We start from the raw sequence: 14,370 nt of genomic DNA on the forward strand, positions 1-14,370 counted from the left end.
CACATTTTTCCTTTCCTATACTCCGTGTACAGTCCGACGCCCGCAAGAGCACGACTCGCTCATCCGCGTACATCAGCTCCGCCATCTTTAGACAGCAAGTTAGCCTGCATCGATGTGGACTTCGGCGAAGCAGTCTTATGAGACTGCTTCGCCGAGAATTGGAACGCGTCCCAAGATGGCGGCTGTCCGGCTAGACGTCTAAGTAGCCGTCTACTTGGGAGTATTGGAACGCAGCCATGAGCACTGGCTGCCATTTTGGCCTTTTTCTGTTCTCGTGCGGTGGCGTGAGCACATTCGCAGCAGTGAAGTTTTCGTGCGTAGTTTTTATCACCAACACCATGGCACCAAACAGGCGGTGCCATTATAGTGCCGCCTTCAAGCGGAAAGTTATAGTCGCTGCAGAGCAGTTGTCAAATCTTCAAGCCGGGCGGGACTTCGGCGTGGATGAGAAGAATGTTCGCCGTTGGAGGGGGCAGCGTAACGAAATTTTTGCTTGCGCGGCAACGAGAACGGCTTTCACGGGCCCCAAGAAAGGCCGCCATCCAGAAGTGGAGGTAGCTCTGGCCGAGTTTGTGGAGACGCAGAGGTCAGCGGCACTTCCAGTGACCACGGAAGTGCTGCAAGCCAAAGCAAGAGAGCTGGCGAGAGAGCGAGGCGTCCCCCGGGAACTGTTTAAAGCCAGCCGGGGCTGGTTGCAGAAGTTCATGAAGCGCTTTGGCTTCAGCCTCCGACGTCGCACGTCCATTTGCAAAAGCTGCCGGGCGACTTCGAAGAGAAGCTGATCTCATTTCAGCGATTCGTAATAAGGAAGAGGATGGAGCACGGCTACGCCGTAGGACAAATGGGAAACGCTGACCAGACGCCGGTATGGTTTGACATGCCAGTGGCGTGCACCGTGAACGAAAAACGTGCCAAGGAAGTGAAAGTGCGCTCGGCCGGATACGAAAAGCAGCGCATGACTGTAATGCTGGCCTGCACGGCGGATGGCCACAAGCTGCCGGCGTATATAATTTTTAAGAGGAAGACTCTACCAGCTCGGGAAGTGTTTCCAAGAAATGTGATCGTCCGCGCCAACGAAAATGGATGGATGGCGAGCGATATGGTTGAGCAGTGGATCAGAATGGTTTGGCAGCGGCGTCCAGGGGCCCTCTTGGCCAAACGTTCCCTCCTCGTCCTGGACTCTTACCGTGGACACCTCTCTGACGGCGTAAAAGCTGCGCTTTCCGAAGCCGGTACCGACGTCGCCATCATACCCGGCGGCATGACAGGCCAGCTGCAGCCTCTTGATGTGTGCCTCAATAAGCCTTTCAAGGATCGGCTGCGCAAGTACTACGTGGACTGGCTTAGTGAAGAGCGGCGCGAGCTTACACCAACAGGCCGAATAAAGCGCGCCTCACTGGGAGTTGTAGCCACTTGGATAGCTGCAGCCTGGGATGACATCCCAGAAAGCTTGGTTGCACGCTCATTCCGCAAGTGCTGCATCTCTAATGCACTTGATGGCAGTGAAGATAGTGCACTGTTCGAGGAGGCCAGCGATAAAGAAGTCAGCGATGATGATGACGAATGAGCGGGGGCTGATCCCGGGCTGGCGTTGCATATGTCTCCTCGCCCAACGCCGCCTCTCCTCCTCCTCTTCTCTCAAAGCTCCTTTGGCAGCTTTTTTTTTTTTGAACGGTCCCTCTCGGGGCCATCAATCACGCTTCGGCAGAGCATGCAGGCACGATGCTTCCCGCTGTGTCTCACTCGAGTTCCTCTCTCTACACCAAGTCGCCTATGCGCAGACACATGGTGCAGTCGTTTCGCGCCACGCACTTTCACGTGCGCGGCGACGTAAGAACAGTCGTGTCGCGTCATAAAAATAATTGTGATAATGAGGTATAAACAGTGTTGTTTTTTCGGCCGGCCTACAATCGAGGCAAGTTTTTTTTTTTTCTGTGGCCTTCAACTTTCGGGTCTCGGCTTAGAATCGTGGCCGGCCTAGATTCGAGTAAATACGGTATTTGCAACATCACTTTAGGTGATCTGCGCTTGTTCTTCTAAATAAGGGGCGAAGTGGGTCACAACTGGAACAAAAAGTAACTATAGTCGGGTACAACTTAAGAAGGCAGCGGCATTTGCCCCTCAAAGGCGGATGCACACGAGCCTCCGCCAATAGGCGCGCACTTCAGGTGACATCATGAGCCGGACGGCCGGTGACCCCGCCGACGGAGAACATGCCTAACATGGCTGCCCTCGCTTCGAACTGGGCCGAGTCACGTCAGCTGTGTGCGTCTCCCTTCGTCAGAGTGAATTCGAATTGTTTGTGGGCGTCTGTCATGTCGGAAATATTATTGCAAGCTTATGATGCACAACTTGTGCCGTGTGCGTTTGTTCTGAGCCGTGAGGCGATAAAAAAAAGGTTACAGCGAACATCGGTGACTGCGCTTCGTCTGGAAACAGGATCCCGCAGCAGCACACCGCTGCAAACAAACATAGTGCGTGTTTGTTCTATGGTGTTTTGTTTTGCTCCTAAGTGAAGTTACGACGAGGAGAATTTGCCAAAGTCTGGTACCTACTGTGGGCGGCGGGTGTGTTTGTGTACTGTGCCCCTGCGTTTCACATCGGACGTGGCGAAGTGATGGAGCAAAACCATTCTCAGGATGAATGAGAAAAGCGTGCGCGAATGAAACCAACCTACGAGTTCCTCAACCGAAAAGATTTGCGGAAGCAACCTCCAACCTAAAGATTTGTAGCTGCCAGCTCAGCGCGCAAACGATCGATCGTTGGCAGCGGTATGATAAAATAGCCGAGTGTCTAGCAGGGCGTCGTTCGAGAGTTGTGTAGCGCAGTCGATTGATCACTTTCCACCAGTGCTAACAATCAGTGACTAACACGCACTGCTTGAGCGAATGTCATTGGATTATTAACGGCCAGGCGTGTGGGAGCAGTGTTTGTTTCCTTAATATCAGCCTTAGTACTAATATAAAATTATGACCGATACACTGGTGCCTTTACAAGGGAGCTTGGCATGAATTCGCGGCTCTGTATGGCTTAGAATTCTTCACTCACTGCACGCACCAGCTGTAGAATGCCTGCTGTGACACAATCGCACATCAGTTGTGCTGCCAGCGCTCGACTTGCTTTCCCACAACACAGCTTTGCGCTGCTTTTCGATTGTTATGATATGTTGCTACTAAAAAAATTCCAAGACAGTGAAGGCAACAGAGCCGTTATATACATCAAACAAAAGTACGACAAAGTAGGCACAGCTGCTTGTGAACTGACTCCTAATACCTCTACTCGCGTCTGCGTTAAATGTGTGTGCATGTTTTCTTGCGTGTTTGTTTATATTTGTTATTTTCCCCCTTTTTTGCATTTTAGATCTTAGTTTCCGTGCTCGAATTTGTTTGCATGTGTGTGAATATGTGAGTGCTTCTGTGCGTGTATGTGTTTATTATTACTATTTGTGTCCTTTTATTTTTGTGTTTGTTCTTGTAAGCATGCGGCATCCACCTCTTCCTTTACAGTCTCATTAACTCGTCTCATTCAAAGCACCAAGTCCTGTGAATAGCAGGGCTGGCCTCTTCGATGTCATTAAATCCTTACACTCTTGTCTACCTTGCCTCCTCAGTCTGCCATCTTGCTGTGTTTTCTCCTACTATTCTGACCTTGCTTCTTGTGCTGTTGTCGCAACGTGATTAACCAACTTGCACTAAAGAAACTTCTATCAGCTGTGACAACAGAAACATTGACCGATACAAGATGTTAAAAGCATCACGTGGCTTGAGCAATAACTTCGTCTCTTACCCCTGTTAATGTGTTTATGCATCAGTGCATACGGCAGCTCGCCAGGAGTGCACATGAAAGGGTGCCATATTGTGCAACAGCATCTTGCGATGTTGTTGCATTCAGTCTTAATAAATAGATGGTTTCGCTGCCCGTCACATGTGGGGGTACACATAACATTGTGCAGTGGATTATCATTTCCTGTCTTGACGCTTTCTTCATTACAAATGCAGTTTTCTAGTGAATGGAGTCCAGCAAAGCAGTGCTGTGAGAGCTTTTTCAGCTTTCACCATTTATTACCTCACCAATATCACTGTCTGAATCTGGCCGTCATTTTGCCTACGGCTTGTAATGAACAAAGTGACTCACTAAAACACGTTCAACCTTGCTGAGCATTTTTCCGGTACGTAAATATGACAAAAAAAATGCTAGCAAAGTTATTCACGTTAATAATTGTGCTTGCATTCGCGTTAATGCCAGAGTCAGATAAATAAATTAAAAATTGGCTATGACAAGGCTGCGCTTTTCAGTGCATACTGCTAACAGAGCCATAAAGCGTGCTCTGACTACTGTTATTTCAACGTGGGGCCCGACAAACTCGACGATGGCTGCCTGAATGAGCATTTTGGGCCTCAATAAGGTAATGATGCTTTATATTTATTCTCTTATTCTCATTACTTGTGTGATCCAGATAACCAAAATAAACAATGCAACCACATGAATGTGCTTTGGCGTGCAAGCTGCTAACAGTGGCTGTCAGTTTCGTGTTGACTACTGGTATCGCAGCAGCACTGGCTATGACATGACTGCGATTTCCAGTGCATACTGCTAACAGAGCCATAAAGCGTGCTCTGACTACTGTTATTTCAACGTGGGGCCCGACAAACTCGACGATGGCTGCCTGAATGAGCATTTTGGGCCTCAATGAGCTAATGATGTTTTATATTTATTCTCTTATTCTCATTACTTGTGTGAGCCAGATAACCAAAATAAACAATGCAACCACATGAATGTGCTTTGGCGTGCAAGCTGCTAACAGTGGCTGTCAGTTTCGTGTTGACTACTGGTATCGCAGCAGCACTGGCTATGACATGACTGCGATTTCCAGTGCAGACTGCTAACAGAGCTATAAAGCGTGCCTTGAATACTGTTATTTCAACATGGGGCCCGTCAAACTAGATGGTGGCTGCCTGAATGAGCATTTTGAGCCCGCCAAAGATAATCAGAGTTAACAGTTGTGTTTCAATTCAGATATACCAGCATTTAAACATGTTTCTATGCCACTTCTTAAATCGAGCACAATGTGTGCAGGACGTTGCTTATCAGAATTGAGCTTCTATTATAAGGAATACGCCATAAATGGAACTGCTTATTTATTTCAGAGGTCACGGAATGGATGGTTGTCTTTTGCGAACCAACGGGAAAAATTTTGGTAGCCCTAATAAAGGCTGTTCTTTCGTTAAAAGAAGCCGTTATGCTTCGTCGAGTGGCTCAATGCCAGACAGCTCGCAGTCGGAGTCGCTTTCTTCATTGTCATCGTCACCCAGCTGGATGATGATGGGTTGAATGTGCTCACTCCCAGACGTGTCAAGTCTGAAATTTGCCTCCAAGTCCATCACGTGCTGAATGCTCTTCGCCCAGTCTTCCGCCACTACAGTGAAAGCTCGTTAATTCGGACTTCTAGGGACCGTAAATTATGTCCGAATTAACCGAATGTCCAAATTATCGAGTGGACAAGAAAAATAATAAATGCACGACTTTCATCAACATACCTTTACTGCGCAAAGTAATCGAGGATGCTTGTCTGCTTTTGCGCAGAAACCCGCGCGGATACTATTTTTCTAAGTCCTTCCAGGTGCTTAGCGGCTCGCATGCTGTCTGCAGTGTCCCAACAAAATTCTTCCAGCACAGCGAGGGCCTCCACGGCTTCCTTCGCAGTGCGAGAGGGCCGAGGCTGCTCCTCTTGCGGCTCCTCTTCCTCCGCAGAATCTTCGCTGTGCAGCACGTCCCTGACAATTTCTTCATCGGTAAGAGAGCCTGCTGTTACAACGCCGTCATCAATGCCGACGTAATCAGCGAGTGTCACCGTATCCGGCAGAACTCCTCCGAAATATCTCCATTGTCGTCTAGCGACACTTCGGCCACTGCATCATCGCCAGGCTCACGCACAACGAAGCCACTGTGTCTGAAACAGTTAGCGACAACGTGCGCGGGCGTGTTGTGCCAAACGTAGTCAAGAATGTTGACCGCGCTCAAAAGATACACGTCGTACTGCTTGCCGGCTTCATGGCACAGGAGCATACGTTCCAGCACGCGCCTGCGGTATTTGGTCTTGACATAGTGAATTATGCCTTGGTCCATCGGTTGGAGAGCCGATGTTGTGTTCGGCGGCAAGAAAACAACTTCTATGTTGTCCAGTCCGGTGACACTGTTATGCGCACTGCAATTGTCCAGCACCATTAACACTTTGCGGTTCTTCGCGGAAAACTGTCGGTCTAACTTTTGCATCCAGCCTCGAAAGATTTCCGACGTCATCCAGGCCTTTCTGTTTGCTCGGTATTCCACCGGAAGAGCAGGCATGTTCTTAAAGCACCGTGGCTTTTGTGCCTTTCCAATGACGACAAGCGGCAAGCGCTCTGTCCCTGTCATGTTGGCAGCTAAAAGAATGGTGACTCGTTCCTTGCTTCTTTTGCCACCAATGCACGGATCTCCTTTCATGGTCACAGTCTTGTTTGGCAAAGCCTTAAAGAAAAGTGCTGTTTCATCAGCATTAAATATATCATTTGGATCATAGGCGGCGATGTGTTCGAGCAGCTGAGCTTTCTTCCAGTTGTTGGCAACGTCTTCGTTGACAGCATCTCTTTCGCCGCACACAGTCTTAAAAACGAGGCCATGTCGCTCTCTGAAGCACGCACATCACCCTTCCGATGCTTTGGATGCATCGATATGCATCATGAGTGCAAACTTCTCGGCTTGCGCCATGATGAGGGGTCCACTCAATGGCAGGTTGCATTACGCGAGTTTACCACCCACTGAAGCAAAGCCTCTTCCAACTCTGGATGAGCTGCTTTCGCAGACGCTTTTGTGACGCTTGGAACTTCTCGCTTTCGAACGCCTGAAGAATCTGCTCTTCATTTTTCACATACGTGCTCAAGGTACTTCTTTTCACGTTGTATTTCTTCATGGCTTCTTGTCGAGACAGCCCGTCCTTCAGGGCCCGCAAAATTTCCAATTTGGTAGCCAAGTCCTTGGCCTCGTACTTCGGCCGTTTCGCCGGCGTTGCCATTGGCGGAGAATGCGGTGACACGGGCGCACAACAGAAAAGCGCCAATAAAGTTCAATAACTGAGCCGCGCTAAATCCAGCGGTCCTCGGCAAAGCAGCGTGCAAGGATGCAGCGCACCGACAGCAACAAAGCGACAAAATGGCCCCGGCGGTAACGCCGGCACGTGAAAAAACAAGGAAAAGCGCCCATCCAGCCACAAGTCGAGCCAAGTTGATTAATTGATGTCGATGGCGATGCTGCGTTTGGGTATAACTTTTGTGCCGCGTTTGCCGTATTTTTGTTTTCGAGCCTCGGTGACTGCCCGAAATCGTCTGAATTATCCGAGGTGGGGTGGAATTCGTCCGAATTAACGAGAGTTTCGTCCCATAGACCCCTATACATAATTGTACGGACCAGGCGCGAAGGTCGAATTATCCGATTTTCCGAATTAACGGAAGTCGAATTAACGAGCTTTCACTGTACGTGCTTGATTTTCTCCCTCAAGATGGCGTTGACCGTGGACAGCTTGAAGTCTCTGTTGTCCGCAGTGATGCCATTTTTGACCTTGGCCCACACAAGCTCAATGGGATTAAATTCGCAGTGGTACGGCGGGAGCCTGAGTACAATGCAACCGGCGCTTACAGCTGCATTGTCTACGATGTAGCTCAGAAAGCGTGACTTTACAGATGCCACCAGCTCAAGCAGCTGCTTCTTTATCATCCTTTCAGCGTAGGTGATCTTCTTGCTTGTGAGCCACTCCTGTATCTTCTCCTTCTTTCAGGCCGTCGTTGGCAATTTCTCTTCTCGCCGGCTATGGTAAGGTGCATTGTCTAAAACAATGACGCTGCCAGCTGGCAACTTCTGCAGAACGCCATTAAACCAGCCCTCAAAGCGATTGCCGTCCATTTCCTCGTGGTAGTCGCCTGTCTTTTGGCCTCGGAAAACATCCAAGCAGCCGTCGACGAAGCCATCCTCGCTGCCGATGTGCGTGACGATCAGGCGCTGACCTTTCCCAGAAGGTTGTTTTAGACCCGTCGTTGGGCCATTTGCTCGAGCGAACAGGCGTCCGCGCTTCTGCACCACGGTGTCTGTCTACACGATTGACCGAGTGTGTCCCGCCGTCACCCATGTCTCGTCCAGGTAGAAGATCTTTCGGCCTTCCGCTCGGTAGCGCTCCACGTCACGGAGGTAGCGATTCTGCCAATCGGTGATGTCATCCCGGCCGATAAGCAGCGAGTTGCGGCTTCTCTTTTCGTGCTTGAAGCCGATCTCGGCAAGCAGGCGACGCACAGTACACCGCCTTAGTGATGGGAGTTCCATACGTTCCGAGAACTCGGTAGTGATCTTCTCGACCGTCGGTATCTCGTTGCGGCGAAAGAAATCGTGCACACATGACCTCAGCGCGCGCAACGTGAAGCTGTCAAACTTCGCGCTGCGTCTTCTCTTCCCCGCATTGCGTGGGCGCTTTCGGGACGGCGTCGTCAGTTTGCCACCCGAAAAGTGCGAAGCCTTAACTTCCTTCCTCACCCTGAACACAGTCCTTTCGCTGACACCGAGCATGTCAGCGACAAACTTGCTCGTCTCCTCTACGCTGCGTTCAGGCTCCCTGGTACGCCAAAACGTGTAGCAGTGGAAGATCATGTTGCGTGAATCGCTGTTCAGGATGCGGCCGCTCTTGCTCTTGCCGAGGCTCCTTGGTGGTGTGATCATCGATGCGACACAAGGCTCGTTCGGCAACAAAGGCTCGCGTTCCGATGCCACCTCGCTGGGCTCCATGGCGGAAAAGAGGTACGGAATGCCGTGCGCGAACGTGCGTGAACTCACGAGATTGTAGGTTCGCAACCACAAAGAAAAAAAGAAACAAGTAGCAACTGAAAAATAAGCCTCACACAATAAAAAAATAAGCTTGTGAAAACACACAAAAAGTACATATGAATCCTATGCTATTGAGCCAGACTGTTTTTTAATTACACGCCCGGTGCCGTCGATCTCGCTCCGTAGCAGACGACGCACAGCGTTGTAGAAGGCACGGAGTTATTTTTCTCTCGCGATCCGGCATGTGCTGAAGCATTTGCATCATGATAGTTTTACTAAACCTTTCATCAAGATACACAAATCTTATTTATACAGAGAAATACGCGTTTTAGAAGCAGTCACAATTTTTTGAGCGGGACTATTTCTTTAGTCGCGGAGGCAATTGGCTGCTGTGCTTCGGTCATCTGGGCGGGGCCTCTCCTGTCTTCTAAAGTTGTACCCGACTATAGTAACGTGGCACCTCACGTTACCAAAAAATGTTAACGTAAGTACATTACCCGTTACACTTTGGAAACGGTAACGAGTATGTTACTAAGTTAGCGAAAAAAGTAATGCGTTACCGGCAACGCCATTACTTGTAATGCGCTACCGCCAACACTGCTTTTATGCACAAATGTTACCGGTAAGCTTCAGTTAGTAGAGCAGAATATGAGCAGAGCGTACCTCTGTGCCATTTTTAGTGTAGATACGAAACCTGCGGTGTGCGTGCACAACCACGATCTGTATGTGAAGTGCGGAGAAGCCAACTACCTGTCATCGGCGTGGCTGGCATTGTTTGGTGTTGGGGGTTCGATATATCCTTTTCTTTTTGCTCAATTATTAAGGACGAAAAAGTCTACGATGCTCGTTTGGACCTTCTCCCCTATGCAGCGCAGCAGCCTCTTTTTCACATCATAACCATCGTCGGGGCGCCCGCTGGCAGTACTCTGGTGGTACATGTGTTCGTGTCATTCGTCATGGGTTGAGAATTGGTTCGCATCATCCCGAACTGGAACATATTGCATATAACGCACTCTCGTTGGTACATTTTTAAAGTTAATATCATCACAAAAAACAGTTAAAACATTAATTTACAGAGAGATTCTACTGTATTTACAAGGTGCCACCAGCAGTGTTCAATAATTTGTACCGTTATTTTAACTGCTGAAACATAGGGATCTCAATTTAACGAATTTTTCAGCTGCAGCTATGACTTTGTTGCATTGAGGTTTGACTGTGGTAATTTTCTTCAAATAATTTCAAAGGTTGAATGGTACAATAGGCATTTTCAAAATCGTGTATTTTTAAAACACACTAGGCTATTACATGAAAAAAAGAAAATGCATTGAACATCATCACACTCATTGAAGCTGTCCCGCCTTTCTGCAAAAATGCCCATCACAACTTGCTGGAGCCGGCCTACGTGTGGTGCCGACATATCTGTAACGTGTGAGACCTGTATGTGGAGCTCCAGCGGCTGCTCTTATTGGGATTGCATCACTGCGCAGCTGTTGCTTTTAAGCGGTGATTCTACGAAACCTGCAAGGTGTACGCACCGCGCGCCCATCACCACCCTGCAACGGGCGTTGGAAGGGGGCACCCTTCTCCATGTGTCTTGTGCTACTACCGTATAAACCGTATATAGGTCAAGTGGGAATATAGGTCGACCCCCTTACCTTGAAGTGAAGAAAATAGAAAAAAATAGAGAAGAAACAAAAATTGCTGAAACGCATTTATTTGCAACGTCGGCTGCGTCCCTGGACCACCGGAGCTGCGACTTCACTCCGAACTTTCATCAGTGTCGTCGGAAGACGATTCCTTGTCGCTCACCGCCTCCCACAGTGCGTCGTCCTCAGTTCCATCCAGCGTGTTGCTTATGCAGCACTTCTTGAAAGCCTTTTGCACCATGGCATCTGGCAAAGAACGCCAGGCCGACAACACCCAGCTGCAGACGGTCGCAAGCGGAGGCCTTTGCAGGCGGCCCGTCGACGTCTTCGGATTGTCGCCGGACATCCACTCATTGTATTCCTGTCGCACTCTGTCCTTAAAGGGCTTGTTGAGTACCACGTCGAGTGGCTGAAGGGTCGTCGTCATCTGGTGGAATGACGACGAGCTCGGTCCTAGCTTCCGTGAGCGCGTGCTTTACTGATTCGGTCAGGTGGCCGCGAAAAGCACCCAAAACCAGCATGCTTCGATGACACAGCAGTGCACCGGGCCAACGATTCCACACCACACGAATCCAATCAATCATCATAGCCTTGTCCATGTACCCTTTCTCATTCACGTGCACAACAACACCTGAAGGGAAGGCTTCCTTCGGCATGGTTTTCCTTTTGAAAATGACAAAAGGAGGCAACTTTCTGCCATCTGCCGTGCACGCAAGCATGACAGTAAAGCGCGAGTGCTCACTTCCTGTCGACAGAAGTTTTACTTCTTCGGCGCCGTGTTCGCTGACCGTAGGTAGCCGAAGGCATATCAAACCAGACAGGGGTCTCGTCGGCATTCGCAATTTGTCCGAGCATGTAATCGTGCTCCTCTCGAAGCCGAAACACATACCGCTGGAAGCTGACGAGCTTATCGGCGAACTCCTCTGGCAGCTTCTGGCATATGGATGTGCGGCGACGGAGAGAAAATCTCTTGCGCCTCATAAAACGGCGGACCTATGACTTCGGTGCGCTGAACTCTTCTCGGCGCAGTCCAGCTTCCTGCTCAATGTCCAAAGCTCTGCATTGAATGGAATGCACAGTCACGGGTAGTAACCGCGCACGAAGGTGCTGCACAAAGTCCGCAAGTGCGTCCTCAAGTTTTGGATGTACTGCACGATGTCTGCGAAAGGACATTTTTCTCGGCTTGCACGCGAACAACTTATCTTTCTGTCTGCGCCAATACCGCACGCTCTTCTCCGAAACGCCGAACATGCGCTCAGCGGCCATGTTCCCGTTCACTTCAGCGAACTCTACAACTTTCTTCTTGAAAGCCGCTGTGAACTGCCTCCGCGTGCCGCTGGTACTCATTGCTAACGCGTAATTGCGCACGAGGTCAAACAAAACAGCGCACACGAAGACCTATAATCTGGTGGCTCGGAACGAAAAAAACAAAACAAAAGCAATCGCGTTTGGATGTCGATACGGCTTTGGCTATCCGTTCGCGAACAGTCTCCGTGGGTTGCCAGACTGCGACTCACATTCTGCTAAGGCCGCTTTATAAGACGAGGGGCGACTTTCGCTCGCTGTTTTTAAGAAAAAATCTTGACTTATATTCCGGTTTATACAGTAGTTTGTCTTTGTGCTCATGCTGTGAAGCTTGTTTAACAAATTCCACGTGGAGAATAGCGGTAGCTTCTGTCTTATGTTCTGTTTTATGAAGTAAGCATCGGCGCGGCACGTAGGAAAGTGCACTTGCTGTCTCTCGCAGTCGCCAAGCAAATTTCAAAACTGCACTATAACGAGTATTTTGCTTCGTGCAACCACATATTAAGCAGTGAAGATTTACATTGAACCCTATGGGAGGCAGACTGGTGGCCGGCAAAAACCACATTATATCCATTCCGGCACTATAACCGGTCACGTTATAAGTAGTCCCCGCTGTATTGCTGCACGCGTAAGCGGCACGTACACACATGGGTAGCAAAGCCGCAGACACCTGGCAGGTACAGATTTGGGTACTGCACTTCCGCCTGCTCATATCTCCTGCCGTGAGCATGCGCAGACCAGCTCTGACATATGCGTAGGGGCGCAAGCATGCGATGCAGAGTCTGGGCTTTGGTTGTGTACTCACCGTTGTTCCATCCTGGAGTAGGTATGCTGAATCGAAACAACAACACAGCAAGAGTTACAGAAATATTATTTGCTCGAGACGAATGCTTTGAGATTTCAAATGCCAACGATTCGGTTCAAATCGAATACTTTCTTATTCGAATACTTTACTATTCGACTGACCCGCCGCGGTGGCTCAGTGGTTAGGGCGCTCGACTACTGATCCGGAGTTCCCGGGTTCGAACCCGACCGCGGCGGCTGCGTTTTTATGGAGGAAAAATGCTCAGGCGCCCGTGTGCTGTGGGATAGGTGGTCGAAATCATTCCGGAGCCCTCCACTACGGCACCTCTCTCTTCATTTCTTCTTTCACTCCCTCTTTTATCCCTTCCCTTACGGCGTCCAATGATATATGAGACAGATACTGCGCTATTTCCTTTACCCAAAAACCAATTAATATTATTACTATTCGACTGAATACTTGAGATCATCGAATACACCATAAACTCATATAAGGGCCACGCTTTTCTTTTCAAAATTCGGAGGTGAATTTTGAAGCTGCGGCCCCTACACAAATTAAAAGCGTGTAACAGTATTTTTTTCAATATGTAGTCCAAAATGGGGTGCAGCCCATACATGAGCGTGGTCCTATACAAGATTGTACAGTAGTCGCACTAGCCTATAAAAAAACCTACGATTTAACAGCATATGAGGCATATTTTACTAAGACATGGTTATGTGGTGGGATAGTGCACCGATAATGGCAAAGTTCACTGTGGTAAGTCACCTCAGCTTGATTTATGTGATTTTAAGTGCCAGTCTAAAAGTGTAAATTCTTGTTTCATTGGTACTGAAAGATTCTGTGTTGCCAATGTGTGGAGAGATGCTTTTGTAGTCAAATCCCGCTACAACAAAATTCACAGGACCTGCGAAAAATTTTGGTGAACCGGAAGTGTCGTAGTCGTGAAATCGGGCCAGAACTTTGACAGAAGTGACTGTATAGTTGATAAATGTTTATTTTGCAGAAGTGTCACCTTTGGTCTTTCACAGTCTCAATATCTGTGCCGTGGTGCGATTTTCTTGGTACTCCAGAAATCTGAGACAGTGGGTGTATTCGCATACTATACACACCCGCTACATTTGCTATCAGAACTAGAATTTTTTCCGCACGTGCTATAAAAGCGCCCCCGCTTTTGTCCTCAGGTATTCATACTGAGACTGCACTGCCTGGAGGCATTTCAACGTGGACTATGCGTCATTTAGGTGGTAATGCAGCAGGGGAGCTGACTGATGTTGATGCTGGGAGGTGGAATCAGGTCCATAAATTGCACGCAGTGGAGAAGTCCTTGCATTTCCAGCAGGTCTGTTCCTGGAATGATGCCACTGTTGTCCGTGCGTTGTGCAGGCCTCCCACCAACTATGGCCCTCCAGAGTTGCCGCTTCGAACGAAGCCGCTCCAGGGGAGGACTCCCTTTGCTGTACTGGAGCCTGAGGTAAGTTGTTCAGCCGTCATCATCATCATCATTTATTAGGTCCTTACTGGCGAGTATTGCACTAGGGAGTGGAATAGTGCACTGTAATTGGTGGCCATAGGAGAAGCAATAATCTAACAGAAGTGCTTAGCCAGCTGGCTGTAGTGCAAATCAAAGGGGCACTGTGTAGAAAAGGGAGAGGCTGCAACAAATTTATATGATATAATTAGGGGTATGAGAATACTCTGACAACTGAATAGCAATTGAACAGCAAGCTCTCAAGTTGCACATGAGCTTCGATATAATGACCCTTAATAAAACGA

The 14,370-nt window shown here is 48.9% G+C and overlaps 1 protein-coding gene across 4 annotated transcripts in view; it reads left to right on the top strand.

The window, feature by feature from the left end:
• LOC144132332 (uncharacterized) overlaps nucleotides 1–14,370 on the top strand; it is a 222,134-nt gene that overhangs the window by 106,021 nt on the left and 101,743 nt on the right. For all 4 annotated transcript variants that reach the window (XM_077664658.1, XM_077664657.1, XM_077664655.1 and 1 more), the window contains one exon: nucleotides 13,981–14,068. In XM_077664658.1, the coding sequence (XP_077520784.1) occupies nucleotides 13,981–14,068 (88 nt within the window). The remainder of the gene's footprint in view (nucleotides 1–13,980; nucleotides 14,069–14,370) is intronic.

Source organism: Amblyomma americanum, chromosome 5, assembly GCF_052857255.1.
Source record: "Amblyomma americanum isolate KBUSLIRL-KWMA chromosome 5, ASM5285725v1, whole genome shotgun sequence".
NCBI classification, from domain to species: domain Eukaryota; kingdom Metazoa; phylum Arthropoda; class Arachnida; order Ixodida; family Ixodidae; genus Amblyomma; species Amblyomma americanum.